Genomic DNA, 14,464 nt, shown 5'->3' with positions numbered 1-14,464 from the left:
CCCCCCCAGCGACCTTGGACAAGTCACACCTCTTTCCTGGGTCTCAGTTTCCTTGCTGTCAAGTGGGAGAGGCGTCGAGTCAGTCCCCCCTCTTCTTTGACAGTCCAGACGCGGGCGGTTCAAGAGTGAGCCCGAGCGAGTGGGGCCCAGACCCCCGAGGCCGGTACCTGCCTCACCCTGGGCGTTAGCCAGTTTCTTTCACCCAGTGTAGCCTTTCTTTTTCTCAGCGACGCTCTCAGTGCGAGTCAAGGAAGGCTCTGACTAGACAGCCCGGGTCTGGCCAGGTAAACAAACCATGTGTGACTGTCAGAACCAACTGAGATTAAATACTGGCCCCGGGGGAAGCCGTGGTTTCGTTCCAAGTTGTGTTTGCTTTGGGGCTTCCAAAGTGAAGTGAATTTAGGCACCGATGAGAGATTGCTCTTCTTTGTACCTGCTAGGGAAGCTCTTTAGCAGATCACAAGCGCAAAGGAGAAGGTAGCCAGCCCACTGAGGTTTGTGGCAGTGATAGATTCTCCCCTGTCTTCCGGTTAACTCTCCCTCTCTCCTCTTGCATTTACCCCCAGCATTTTGGCCTTACGCTTGAAAGGAAATACCCAATGCATTGTATCTTTGTTTTCATGCAGGACAGAATGCTTTGATCTCCAAGCTGTTTTAAATCTGGTAGATAAGCCAGGTGAGTAGGTGGTTTGCAGACATTGAAGAATTGTACAGGCTTAAATGGACCATATGGAGTGGTAAGAAGTCATTTTGTAGATCTCAGAGCGGAACTTAGATGCCCTCCGCAGCACATGGTAACTTAAGGTTGGAACCAGAATACTAGGGTTTCATACAACACCGGGAGAAAAAGATGTTTGAATCTCGTGTTGAATATCACATAAAACATTCTGAAGATAAAACTGAGTTCAGGTCATTTTAATCACCCTTAAAAGAAAACTGTGCAGCGTTTCCAGGACATGTTTAAGGGTATCTGGTGCTTAAATAGGGTAGTTGCCTGGCTTGCCTGTTTTTTCTAGGTTGTCAGCTTTTTCTAGTTGACAGCTGTTGGCAAACCATCCTAGATTATTGCACCTGTATCCCACTATTGAGTTACATATTTTTGTCTTCATCTTACCAAAAAAAAAAAAAAAAGAAAGAAAGAAAAAGTAAACTGTAGTTAATATTGGGGGCAGGGTCCCAAACCATCATGTGATGTTAATGTGTACCCTGGGAAATTTTACTAAATGTGTTATATGCCATAGCCAATGTGGCATGATAAAAAATCAGGACTTGTGAGTCAGAGTCCAGGGCTCAAATACCAGCCCTGCCACTTAAGCACACACTCTGGCAGATTACCTCATCTCCTCGAGACTGGATCTTCTTATCTGTTTATGCATGTGAAGCATCTGAGTGTTTTTTAAATGTTTAGCAATTGTGTTCTATTAAATGTACATGTAAAATTAAGAAACTTAATTTTGAAACCTGAAGCTTAACACAGCAACTCAGTGGTGAAACCTCTGCTGTGTTTAACTTAGCCCTCTCTCATCTGATTTATAGATACTGTGTTCCATAAACCCTTGGCCCACATTTAAGTGGGAATGCAGCTATCTTGGATGTCTGGAACCTTTTAGGCACCAGTCTCTGAAGTCTTGGTTGCTGGCCTAAGGACTAGACTACTGGTTTGGTTCACAAGCTGGTCATCTGTGCAGGATAGCCACACAGCAAAAAAATGTTTGCAAAACTAAAGAAGAAAATTGCAGAAGAGACTGCTGTGTCCCAGAGGCCAGGAGGTGCTACTAGGATCCCACGGTCAGTGAGCAAGGAGTCGGTTGCCTCTATGGGAGCTGACTCAGGAGATGACTTTGTAAGTATATTCTCTAGTTTTTAATATTTGGTACAGTCTTGATATATTTTTTAAATAATACTTCGGAGAATATTTTCAATAATTATTTTCTTTTAAAATTGAAAGATTATCTGGGGCTTATATTTTATTCTTCTTAATTTAAGGTGCTTTTTTTCCCCTATTTTTTTGGGAGTCCTTTTTCATAGTCTTTACATTATCCTCTTGTATCCTTTTTACACCTTGTGCATCATCTTTTATATTTCATTTCTCAAAAAGCCTTGGCCTGTTATTTCTGCAGACAGATATACTTTAAGATATTGTGGCCCAACATGGTCTGGGAGTTAGTCAGAGTGCACTATTTTACTGGGAAAGTTGATGAAAAGATGACACCGATGACTGCAATATGTCCCTTATTTGTAAAGGACCTTTGTGTTTGGAAAGATTTCAGAAAAGTGGAGATGCTGTTGTGTCAGGTTAGATGTGATGCCTTAGGATTAAAAGTGTGTCTTTGGCATAGGACAGGATCCTCTCAAAGTCCGATATCTTTTTTAAAAAATGATTTATTAAAAAAAATGATTTAGAATTCTTGATATATGTAAAGGAATGTATGTAATATAAATGTAAAGTATAAAGCATAAAAATAAAATGAACAGGGATCCCTGGGTGGCGCAGTGGTTTGGCGCCTGCCTTTGGCCCAGGGCGCGATCCTGGGGACCCGGGATCGAATCCCACATCGGGCTCCCAGTGCATGGAGCCTGCTTCTCCCTCTGCCTGTGTCTCTGCCTCTCTCTCTCTCTGTGACTATCATAAATAAATAAAAAATAAAAATAATAAATAAATAAATAAATAAAATGAACACTTGTTAATATGTCACCTTCCAAAGAACTAGAACATTATGGATACTGTTGAAACCACTTGTATGCTCCTGCCCAGGTCACTTTCTTCCTACCTGCCCTCCAGATAAATTTTGTATTGATCATTCTCTTGATTTTTAAAATATTTTCCCAGATATGTATATATTTGTAAGCAATTTATTGTTTAATGTTACTTATTTGTGCACTTCATAAAAATGGTATTCCATAGTTTTCTTAAACTTTTTTTTTTCTCTTAATTCACCATATTTCCGGAATGCATCTGTGTTCCATGAAGCTGCGATTCATTTGTTTTTACTGCTAAGATTCCAGCATTTAACAAGGCCACAATATATCTCTGTCTTTTCCTGATGTTAGACACTTGAGCTGTCTCCATGGTCAGATGAGTGTCTTCCTCCTTTCTTGTACTACCTCTCCTGGGTCAGATTACATGGCAGAAGCTATTAGGTTATTGGGATGGAACAATAAGATGACCAGATCTAAATCATTGGCTGCTATATTTAACAGGAAATATAATGTACATTTGATCCCCAGGCTGAAGGATATAGTTTCAGTGCTGAGTTCTGTGGCAGAAGTACCCGCTTTGCCTTCATGATGACATGCTAAATGAAGTCTCTCATCTTGAATGTATTCCAGATATAGATAGTGGTGTGAATTCAGGAACTATTTTCTTTTGAGACTTCTAAAGTAAAATACTTGGACTTACTGTTTATACATTCTAATCTTCACTCCCTAGCTCCACACCTGTATATCCCATTGCATATATTTCTCTAACCAGATGTTTTTCCTTTAGTGTCTCAAATTCTAAAATGAACAAATGAGGGATCCCTGGGTGGCGCAGCGGTTTAGCGCCTGCCTTTGGCCCAGGGCACGATCCTGGAGACCCGGGATCGAATCCCACGTCGGGCTCCCGGTGCATGGAGCCTGCTTCTCCCTCTGCCTGTGTCTCTGCCTCTCTCTCTCTCTCTGTGTGACTATCATAAATAAATAAAAAATTTAAAAAAAATAAAAATAAAAAAAAAATAAAATGAACAAATGAAATGCAGTAGAGAGTAGTAGTTAGGAACTCAGGCTAAGGATCAGACATGGATTTGATTCCCAGCTTCATTGTTATTATGTGACTTGGGGAAAATTCATTTTCTATGCCACATCTGTAAAATGGGGTTAGGAACTATATTAAAGTATGTGTGTCCCCAAGGTTCACCCTAAGGTTCAGTTATTTACTAAGTGAATTCACAAGACTCAGGATGATTTACTAACTGTTAGTATAATCAGTGGCAAGGTATAATCAGCAAAGGGAAAAGGTGCATGAGGCAAACTGGAGAAAATCAGGTGCAAACTTCTAAGAGTCCTCTCCCCCTGGAGTAACATATGACACTCTTAATTCCCCCAGCAATGCGTTGTGACCATGCATACCACCATTTATTCCAATACCATGTACACACATACACAGTTTATCTGTTTAGCATCTCCTAGTGCCATCACATTGGGGAAGGAGATAGTGTTGCTCCTGCTTTACAGGTAGAGAAGCTAGGACCCAGGTATGTTAAGAAGCTCTTCAGTGATCACGATTAAGGTATAACGAAACCTAAAACAAGAGTTTTGATTTCTGGTTCAGTACTGGGATCTCACATTTGCTGAAAACCTATGTGTGAATATGACCTCTTGTCTATTTCAACAGGCTTCCGATGGAAGCAGCTCCAGAGAAGATCTTTCATCCCAGCTTTTGAGAAGAAATGAACAGATACGGAAATTAGAAGCCAGACTTTCTGGTATGTCTAAGAACTCATAAAAAGCAAGCAAAGAAAACTTGCCTTGGCTGACCCTCTCTCTATATCTAATAGCCATATTAGATAATATGTAATAGCCGTAGTATAACTTTAGAGTTGTATTGACATATTTTGACATATTTCTTAGTCAGAAGGGAGCAATTTGTACACTCTATTCCCTCCTTTTGTTAGTGTACTGAATAGTTTAAATTCAAAACTGAGTTTTAAAGTTAAAAAACCAACTTAGGTGTTTCTGCTCCTGAGGTTTCTAGCCATGGATATAAAAGGTATTAAAATATATATATATAGACTAGATTTGACAGTCTTTCACCTGTTAGCATAGCTTTCAGGTGGAGAAGGGTAGGAGGTAGTATTTACAGGGAATGGCCAACAGATTCTTCAACACCATAGAGGGTTGCCACTTGCTACAACTACATATCAACTGTGTAAGTGTCCTTCTGGGTCTTTAGACCACTTTCCAATGATATTCAGCACCTGTATAGAAGCTGTAACTCTCATTCTGTCTTTTGTGTGCAGTTTACAATTTACACAACTTCCTTTGTATCCTTTCCCTGAGCAGGGCATGTTTGTGATAGAGTTGTAAGTTCTTATTTTGGTTTCTGCCAGTGGATATATTCTGAAAGTTTCATCCTGTGAAGTGGTCAATGGCTTCTGTGTTTCTTTTTGTCCTTTGGCCTTATGCACATTTTATTGGAGTGAAAGCAATATATTACAAAATCTATCAAATTATATGTGAAATATTTGTGTTTGGGAGGTTATCAAAGGTGCGTAGTATAGCTCCCAGCTCCCAGTTAGTCCATTATCTTCTTTTGTCCTCACTATAGCCTTATCAGGGTTAGCAAGGTTAAGGTCACACATGTAGTAGTAGGTGGGGGAGCTGATCCAAACCCAGACTTGCTTGTGAAAGTCCATACTCTTTTATCTGCAGTCTTCTTTAAATTCAGTTGTTATAATCCTGTTATACTTACTTGTAAATAGTATCAGGAACAGCAGTGAAATAACTTTACATTTGTCTAATGTTGGGGAGAAAGCTGTGAAATACTACGTGCCTTCCCTAATACAGATGGAAGAATAGTTTGGGTTTGACTTTGGAGAAGGGACAGGGCCAAGAACAGACACTTACTAAACCCAGTTATGTCCCTTATGTCCCAATACCTCTTATTGAACATTATGTGTCAGGTGCTTCTAATATGGAGAACACCTAGGTTATTGTCTAATTAGGACATATGAAACACTTAGTTTACCAATTGCATTTTGAGGCAGGTACAGTTAATACCATCATTTGCTAAGTAAAGAAACAAAAGGATCAATAATTTGCTTGGTCTCTCAGCTATGGACTGACAGAGCTTTGATTTGGCCCAAGCCTGCCTACTTTTCCACTATACCATACTATCTTCTTTGGCCACTCAGGTAATTAGTTCTGACTTTCACCTTTAATATGGCATGGGAAGCCCAGTTTCCATTTAGAAAAGAAGCTGCTTTTTCTAGAGAATCAAGTACTTTCACAGTAAAGACTATCCTTTGGTAAGGTATTTGCTATTGCCTCAACCACTGTTAACTCAGTTGTGTGGACTGTGAGCTGTTGAGTGAATTCCCTTTGCTCTATCCTATTGCTAATACTGGCAGGGGAAGTGAAAACTGAGATTTGAAATTAAGTAATGAGCAGGGCAATTTTGATGACCAGACCAGGCCCAATTCTTGCTGTCTATCCAGGCTAAAAAAATCTGCCTGTTTGTATTCACCATTTACACTGTGGATGGTTTGTACTATACCTGTTTGCCTGTGTTGTTCATTGTTAATGGGAGGCTGTCTGCCTAGCTTTCCTTAACAGCAATGGTTTTCGGGTTGAGAAAATCATCATCATTTTCACTCATTTTTTTGTTTAATTAACTTCCTTTCCTGATGTTTGTCCATTCCTGGTATGTGCGTCACCCTCCTCACCCAAGACTATGCTGAACAGGTCCGAAACTTGCAGAAGATAAAAGAGAAGCTTGAAATTGCGTTAGAAAAACACCAGGATTGTACGTATTTTTTTCCTGCTTTTTCTCAATCTTTTCAGGGTTTACTTTTTTTAATGAAACAATAGCGTATGGTTAAGTTTGTCCTTCATCATAGCTCAAATCTTTGTAAGTGTACTATCAGGGTGATATATAATGTTTGTCTGATATTTATAAGCATATAGTTCCTATTTATGTTGTGTTATGGGCATGCTTCTTTGGAGAAGGTCGTTATGTGTATCAGCTTGTCTTCATCCAGTTGACCAGTTCATTGGCTGCCCTTAGATTTTAGTAAAATCATGTGCCTGGCCCTTAGACCTAGATTAGGAGACTGGTTCTATCCATAGCTTCATGCTTCTACATTCAGTAATGGGAGGAAATCTTTAGCTGTCATCACTCCTCCAGCAATAGAACATATATTTTACTTAGTCTATCCTAACTCATATATTCTCCTTTGGATTCAGTCCAAGAAAAATGCTAACAGAAGTAGAAAGTTATTTTCTGTTGATATAATATATACTAAAAAAAAAATTTTTAAGGGAAACAAAGTGAAAGATTTTTTTGTTTTGCCTAGTTTTGAGTTTTATTTTTAATTCCGATAAAGTGATAGTAACCATCACTTAGCAACAGCATTAGCATCTTCTAGCAATCTCCCTAACTTATTATACCATTGAAAAAGCTACGTTTTGGCATCTTCCTAAATGTATATACTTGCTTATTACAAAAACAAAACAAGAGAAAGCGAAAAAACAACTGTGGTCTATTACTAAGCCCAAAAGATTCTGGGAAAGTTGAGATGGATCAGGTTTCTCCCAGTTTCATTATCCACTTATGCGACCTTGATCTTTTTTGCTAGGTGACAATTGTAAAGTAATCACATGGGCTATTTGTCATGCCGTTTCTGAAATATTTCCATATCTCAAATAGAGCCTCTTTGTTAACAGCTTCCATGCGGAAATTTCAAGAGCAGAATGAGACATTCCAAGCCAACAGAGCCAAAATGGCAGAAGGACTGGCTTTGGCATTAGCCAGAAAGGACCAGGTATTTTATATGTGACGCCCAAGACTGGTGGAAAGATTTCACTTAGTGACATGATTTCAAAAATCATGATATAAACCTTGTAGGAAACATTTACAGCTCAGGAGAAAAGGAATGCTATATATAATTTACAGTTGTAATCATGAAGAATGTGAGAGTATCATCCTGTTACACCGTATAACTTTGTAAAAGGGAGAAGGGAATTCATGTGTCCTAAACTGGTAGCATATCCCAAGAGAAGGAAAACAATCTCTGTACTCTAAAAACTTGTCTCAAGGCCTAGACCCCAAACACTTGCCTTTTAGAGTGGAGAATGCTATCAAGCTAGATAGCTTCTATGATGTACAGATTTCTTACAATCTCTGTTCCCCAGTGTCTTCAACCCCAGTGAGTTAGACAGAAATTAACTCCTGTAATCCCATTAGAACCATCCATTGACAGATGCTGAATGAATAACAGTAAGAAAGGAAAAGAGTACTATTACCATTATAATAATTATGAAGTATGTTTCATTCTGTGGCATTTTAAATTTAAGATAAACATCAAGATATTATAATGATAATCTTGATTTATTAAGACAGGATCAATATAGTATGTTTCACTTAAGAAAATATATAATTCATCTACAGTAGGTGTATAGGTGGTTTTTAGAGTGAGTATTAGTTACCTAAGACATTTGCTAGCCAGAAAAAGACATTATTCACCAATACTTAGTGGATAACTATGATATAAATGTATACAAATGAATATATCATCTAAAATTGGTGGATTCTGATTGTAGGCACTTGGAATATGGCTTTTTGTACCAATGGTTATTTTTCCTCTCGTTCTGTGATTGGTGAATGAATCCTTTTTCCTTTAACTTATACCAGACAGTGTAAAGCATATTGGTAAAATCAAGACAAGCAGGAAAATAATTATCAGGGGCTGGTGAAGACTGTCTCCCTCATCTTCAGTGAATTAATTTTTAAATATCAATTATAGAGTTACCAACTCAGCTGGTCCCAGCTACCCACTCCCAAGAAATAATAATAGCATTCATGGAAAAACACTATGAAATAAAGTGAAAAGCTGCATCAGAATACCACATTATAGCTTTACTGGGTCCTCTACTTAATAAAAATCCACAGGCTTATATCTGTGTTCTAGAATTTTTTATAAAATTCATTTTCTTCTCCTTTTAGGATTCTTGGCTCTCTACTAAGCCAACTTTATGGGGTTTTTATTTGTTATTTTGGTTGGTTGCTTGCTTGCTTTACAGGGGGAGTTAGGTTGTTTTGATTTCTGAAAACCTTATATTACTGATACTCTTCCCTGGAAACTATACTTTTTTGTTGTTTTGTTTTAGGAATGGTCAGAAAAAATGGATCAGCTTGAAAAGGTTAGTTCATCTTTTATATTTATCTCAGTTTGAATGTCAGCCTCTCCTCAGGGCTCGGACAGTGGTTTATGCAGTACCCAGTATACAGATTGCTCTACCACCTCTTAAACTCAGGGTGCCAGTTGATTAGACACTGACTTGAAAATCTCACGTGTTTCCCCCCCCCCCCTTTTTTTTTAAGATTTTATTTATTTATTCATGAGAGACACAGAGAGAAAGGCAGAGACACAGGCAGAGGAGAAGCAGGCTCTCTGCAGGGAGCCCGATGTGGGACTCAATCCCAGGACTCCAGGATCATGCCCTGGGCCAAAGGCAGACGCTCAACCACTGAGCCACCCAGCGGTCCCATGTTTCCCTTTCTTGATGGGCATGCTGGATGTCTTTTGTGTGCCCCTCCCAAAATCCTCTTCACCACTCTCTTACCTTTCTCTATGTACCTGGAGGCTGATGGAAACTGTATCAGCAGGACTCCATTGCCCTCTGGTTCTGGACTGGGTTCTGCCAGTGGAGAACTCCCAAGGAACTATGGGTGGAAGGAGAGTGTGGTTAGGATTCCTCCAGCCTTCTCCACGTGGGATCCCTTCAAGTTAGTTGTATCCCATGGCCGAAGGTCAGTTTTAGTGGATATTCCTGGGTTTCTTATAACCGCTACATCCCTCTACCCCTTCATACCCAATTGATACTAGCACATTATCTCTTTGTGTTTTCTTACCCACCCACAGCTTTGAAAAGTCCCTTTAGTAAACTTCTCAGAATACCCAATTTGAGACTGCCATCTGTTTCCTGCTGGGACCCTAATTGGCACTGTGGTAATGTTAGGAATACTTTTTAAGGAAGCAGTCGGGAAGGAGGGCATTTTTCAAGGCTTAACATTGAGCAGATAAGAGCGTTTCTTGGCTAAACACAGATGAGGAAAATTGATTACTCTAGTACCATAGCTTGTGTAACACTGTGTAGGTGCTTAATGTAATTTATTCCTGGCTCCTAGACATGAACAGGAAGATGAAATTTCAGGCCTATAGTTAGAAAAACATTTTAATTTAAAAGTCAGCTACCTCGGGCAGCTCTGGTGGCTCAACGGTTTAACGCCGCTTTCAGCCCAGGGCCTGATCCTGGAGACCTGGGATTGAGTCCCACATCAGGCCCCCTGCATGGAGCCTGCTTCTTCTTCTTTTTTTTTTTTTTTAATAATAAATTTATTTTTTATTGGTGTTCAATTTACCAACATACAGAATAACACCCAGTGCTCATCCCATCAAGTGCCCCCCTCAGTGCCCGTCACCCATTCACCCCCACCCCCCGCCCTCCTCCCCTTCCATCACCCCTAGTTCGTTTCCCAGAGTTAGGTGGAGACTGCTTCTGACTCTGCCTGTGTCTCTGCCTCTCTCTGTGTGTGTTTCTCATGAATAAATAAATAAAATCTTTTTTAAAAAATAAAAAAGTCAACTACCGCAGCTCAAATTATATGCTGCTATCTAATTCATTTTCTGTTTTCATCAAATACTCCTAAATTACTTTTTATAGTAGAAAAATTATTTCTTAGATTGATATATATATGCAGTCTCAAAATATATTTACTGTTCATTTTATTAAACAGATGAACTTTATTGTTGCTGCATTCTTGGGCTAAAACTCCAGGTTAAACCAATTCTCTCTGTGCATGCTGTAGAAATCTGATTATCAAGCTGTTACAGAATGCTTCAACATATTTATGTAAGGAAAGAATTATAGAAAAGTCAAACTATCTCCCAAAGAAACTTGTGTTTAAAAAATCTGAACATGGTATTAATGCTGGTCTTCTTAAATATGGAGATATGGGTTGGGTTAAAGTTTTCTTTTCTTAAACTTAAGATTGTAGCAGTTGAAATTCTCATTGAACTGTTTTTTATCTTTTAAAATTACAGTGAAGGGGGATACATACAGGGCTGAAATAAAGCCTACTTCAGTGCACTAAGGCCATCCCCTCTCGCACCCCTGCCCAGAGGAGGGACTGGGACGTATTTTAGACTCAGAAAGAACAGTGAGACATCTATGTAGGTCTTTGAAGCCACTGTAATTTTTGGAAATGTTATTTTTATACTGTTTTGATTTCTTTTCAATCAGAAATTGGAAACTGCAGCAGCAGAGTTTGTCCTTAAGAGAGTCTATCTTGGGAAGCTGTCATTTAGGAATTTGTAACCTGCTCACATCAGTCATGTCTAATTTTTGTTGACTTCTAACTGAAATTGCTAATTGACACCAGTTCTACTGAAATACATCTAATTTTTTCAGGGTATTTAGGCTTACTCCAGTTATTCATATTGTTCATCCAATTCAGTAGGTCACTGAGAAAAGATGTGTAAAATGAATATCTGCAATTTCTTTTTTTTTTTAAGATTTTAAAAATTTATTGATTCATGAGAGACACAGAGAGAGAGGCAGAGACATAGGCAGAGAGAGAGAAGCAGGCTCCCTGTAGGCAGCCTGATATGGGACTCAATCCCAGGACCCTGGGATCATGAACTGAGCCAAAGGCAGGTGCTCAACCACTGAGCCACCCCTGTGCCCCAATATCTGCAATTTCTAATCAAACTTAAGAACTTTATTTTTTTTTAAAGATTTTATTTATTTATCCATGAGAGAGAGAGAGAGGCAGAGACACAGGCAGAGGGAGAAGCAGGCTCCATGCAGGGAGCCCGATGTGGGACTCGATCCCAGGTCTCCAGGATTATGCCCTGGGCCAAAGGCAGATGCCCAACTGCTGAGCCACCCAGGCGTCCCAAACTTAAGAACTTTAAAGTGCCAAATAATTGTTGCTCTTATTCCCCTTATTCACAGCTGTATCATTTTAAACACATTTATTTTTTAACTTCAGGTAAGTTTTAGATAATGGCATATTGCTCACATAACCATAAAGCTTCCTGTTATCTATTATTGTCTACTGAGGAGAGTTTTTTAAAGATTTTCCTTTATTAAGAATCTGCGGGGACCCCTGACTGGCTCAGTTAGTGGAGTGAGCAGCTCTTGATCTTGGGGTCATGAGTTCAAGCCCCATGTTGAGGGTAGAGATTACTTAGAAATAAAATATTTAAAAGAAAAAGAATTCTGCTGAATAAAAATAAACATTGTGTAGATTTTAAAAAAGCATTCTTACATAATATAGATTTGAGATGTCTTTGTTGCCTGAGATGATGTCTTCTTCCTCCAAATAGGAGAAAAGGCTTCTGACAGCTCAGTTACAGGAAGTGAAGAACCAGAGTTTGAATCTTTTCCAAAGGAGGGATGAAATGGATGAATTAGAGGGGTTCCAGCAGCAAGAACTAAGTAAAGTAAAGCACATGGTGCGCATTTTATTTTCATAGCTACATATTATGTAGATGATTAATTACTCTGATTTTACTAGTCATCACTCTAATTGCTGATGAACATACCCTAGTAGTCTGTGATATTAATCATATGTGTATGTTTTTCAGTTTATGTAAGTGCAAAAGTTCTGTTTGAAATGTGCTTCCTTTTCCTTTTCTTTGTTTATTACGGGCATATAAAGCCGCTTATAAGCTCACACAAATGTTATGAAAGTTTGGTTTGTTGGTCCGTATTTTTAAAAACAGGTCTCAGGAGTATTTCTTAATAGTGGCCCAGTGAAACTTTATATCTTTGTATCAGCTTTTAAAAAAAGAAGAAACTCTGGGGAAAACGGAGCAAGAGTTGGAGGCACGAACCAGAGAACTGAGTCACACCCGGGAGGAGTTGATGACCTCCAGTCAGATGTTATCAGACTTGAGCCAGAAGTTGGAAGAATTGCAGAGACACTGCTCAGCGCTGGAAGAGCAGAGGTTCTTGCTTGGTCTGTGGGGCCCATGGGAAGCGGTGTTAGTGTAGCCCTAGCTATAGCTTGCCTGCCTTTCCCCACTGCTCTTTGCAGCACTTTCTTTTTCTTTCTTTCTTTTTTTTTTTTTAAGATTTATTTATTTATTTATTTATTTATTTATTTATTTATTTATTTATTTATTTATTTATGATAGAGAGAGAGAGAGAGGCAGAGACACAGGAGGAGGGAGAAGCAGGCTTCATGCTGGGAGCCTGATGTGGGACTTCATCCCGGGACTCCAGGATCACGCCCTGGGCCAAAGGCAGGCGCCAAACCGCTAAGCCACCCAGGGATCCCCTTTTTTTTTTTTTTTTTTTTTTTTTTGAAAGATTTTATTTATTTATTCGTAGAGACACAGAGAGAGAGAGGCAGAGACACAGGCCGAGAGAGAAGTGGGCTCCATGCAGGGAGCCCGACATGGGGCTTGATCCCAGGTCTCCAGGATCACGCCCTGGGCCACAGGCGGCGCTAAACTGCTGTGCCACCGGGGCTGCCCTCTTTGCAACACTTTCTGATCTGAGTTCTGGCCCAGGGCTTGGGACCCTCTACTCCCACCACCCAACACCTTCACTCCCCTTCACCTGCCTAATCTCAGCTTCCAAACCTGCCAAGCAATTCAGTATGTTTTTGTTCCTAAGTTATTAAATAACCAAGGCAGATTAGGATTTTTTACTTAAACCTGGGTGGAATTTTTCTTTTTTGGCTTCTACTTCAGAAAGATCCAAGGAGTCTTCTCCATTGATAGTCTTCACATGGCTAACATTTGCAGCCCTGACATATAAAGAACCATCTGTATTTTTTCCTGTAGAAGTGTCTCTTAGATAAGATTTCCAAATGTGCTTATTGTCTACTTTCTTTCAATGAAGAGATCACGTGACAGCTTCAAAAACAGGTGCAGAAAATAAGATCTCGGCCCTGGTGCAAAAGGAGCAAGAGCTCCAGGCATTCATTCAGCAGCTTTCCATGGACTTACAGAAGGTAAGTAGAGTACTAGGAGTAGATCCAGGTGGCTAGAGCTTATGGGGTAGAAACTAAATCTGGCAGAAATTTCTGTCTCAGGGTGGCTACTGAAACTTCTGCTTCTCATGCAATGTGGCCCTAGTTCCTGGTGTAGCCCCGCTACATCCTGATGGAAGTGGCCACACAGCTGAACAGAAGAGGTCAGTATTGTCCCGGCAGGAAGTCTCAAAGTACACCATTTGATCTACTCCAGTTTGTCTTAAGTACTTCATGGTGGACCATGAGCATAAGAAGAACAGTCATGGTTGATATGGCTTAATCTGGTGTATTCCAAATGATAATCCTTACAGTTCAACATACATTTATTGCCTTCCTATTATAGGCCTGTGCTAAGTTTTGAGACTATAAAGAAGAATAAAACATTATTATCGACTAGTGTTTCTCAGTGGCATGTTTCTTCTCACCATTTTGAATAGAACAGTTGTCCCTTGCATTGCAGGACATTTAGCTTTCCTGGCCCCTGGGTTCTTAGTGCCAGTAGCACCCTTCAGGCATTGACAGTCCAGCCCTTCCCATCATGTGAAAAAACACCCCCTGGTGGGTGGTACCACCAACTCTACCCTCTTCCCTTGAGAACTGCTAATCTCAACTGCAACAGAGACTTCCTACATCATTACAGTACAGTTAAGATTTGTGTAAATAGAAATCTATATACTCCTTCCTTCTAGGTATTAGCACACACATAGATGCCCA

The 14,464-nt window shown here is 39.6% G+C and overlaps 1 protein-coding gene across 10 annotated transcripts in view; it reads left to right on the top strand.

The window, feature by feature from the left end:
• The window catches only part of GOLGA1 (golgin A1), a 48,717-nt gene that overhangs the window by 344 nt on the left and 33,909 nt on the right, over window positions 1-14,464 (top strand). For 7 of the 10 annotated variants that reach the window (XR_013353764.1, XM_077850644.1, XM_077850637.1 and 4 more), the window contains exons 2-10: window positions 627-676; window positions 1,537-1,843; window positions 4,376-4,466; window positions 6,431-6,505; window positions 7,426-7,523; window positions 8,869-8,901; window positions 12,093-12,221; window positions 12,547-12,716; window positions 13,618-13,729. Coding sequence is in view for 9 of the 10 variants with exons in the window: in XM_077850644.1 (XP_077706770.1) it covers window positions 1,709-1,843; window positions 4,376-4,466; window positions 6,431-6,505; window positions 7,426-7,523; window positions 8,869-8,901; window positions 12,093-12,221; window positions 12,547-12,716; window positions 13,618-13,729 (843 nt within the window). In the remaining variant the exon portion in view is untranslated. Of the gene's footprint in view, window positions 1-30; window positions 285-472; window positions 495-626; window positions 677-1,536; window positions 1,844-4,375; window positions 4,467-6,430; window positions 6,506-7,425; window positions 7,524-8,868; window positions 8,902-12,092; window positions 12,222-12,546; window positions 12,717-13,617; window positions 13,730-14,464 lie in introns of those variants that run through there. The other 3 variants (XM_077850638.1, XM_077850641.1, XM_077850643.1) reach the window with 3 other exon arrangements.

This window comes from Canis aureus, chromosome 16 (assembly GCF_053574225.1).
Source record: "Canis aureus isolate CA01 chromosome 16, VMU_Caureus_v.1.0, whole genome shotgun sequence".
Classification (NCBI taxonomy): Eukaryota; Metazoa; Chordata; class Mammalia; order Carnivora; family Canidae; genus Canis; species Canis aureus.
The sequence above is the reverse complement of the archived record's forward strand: the minus strand, read 5'-3'. Positions and strand labels throughout refer to the sequence as shown.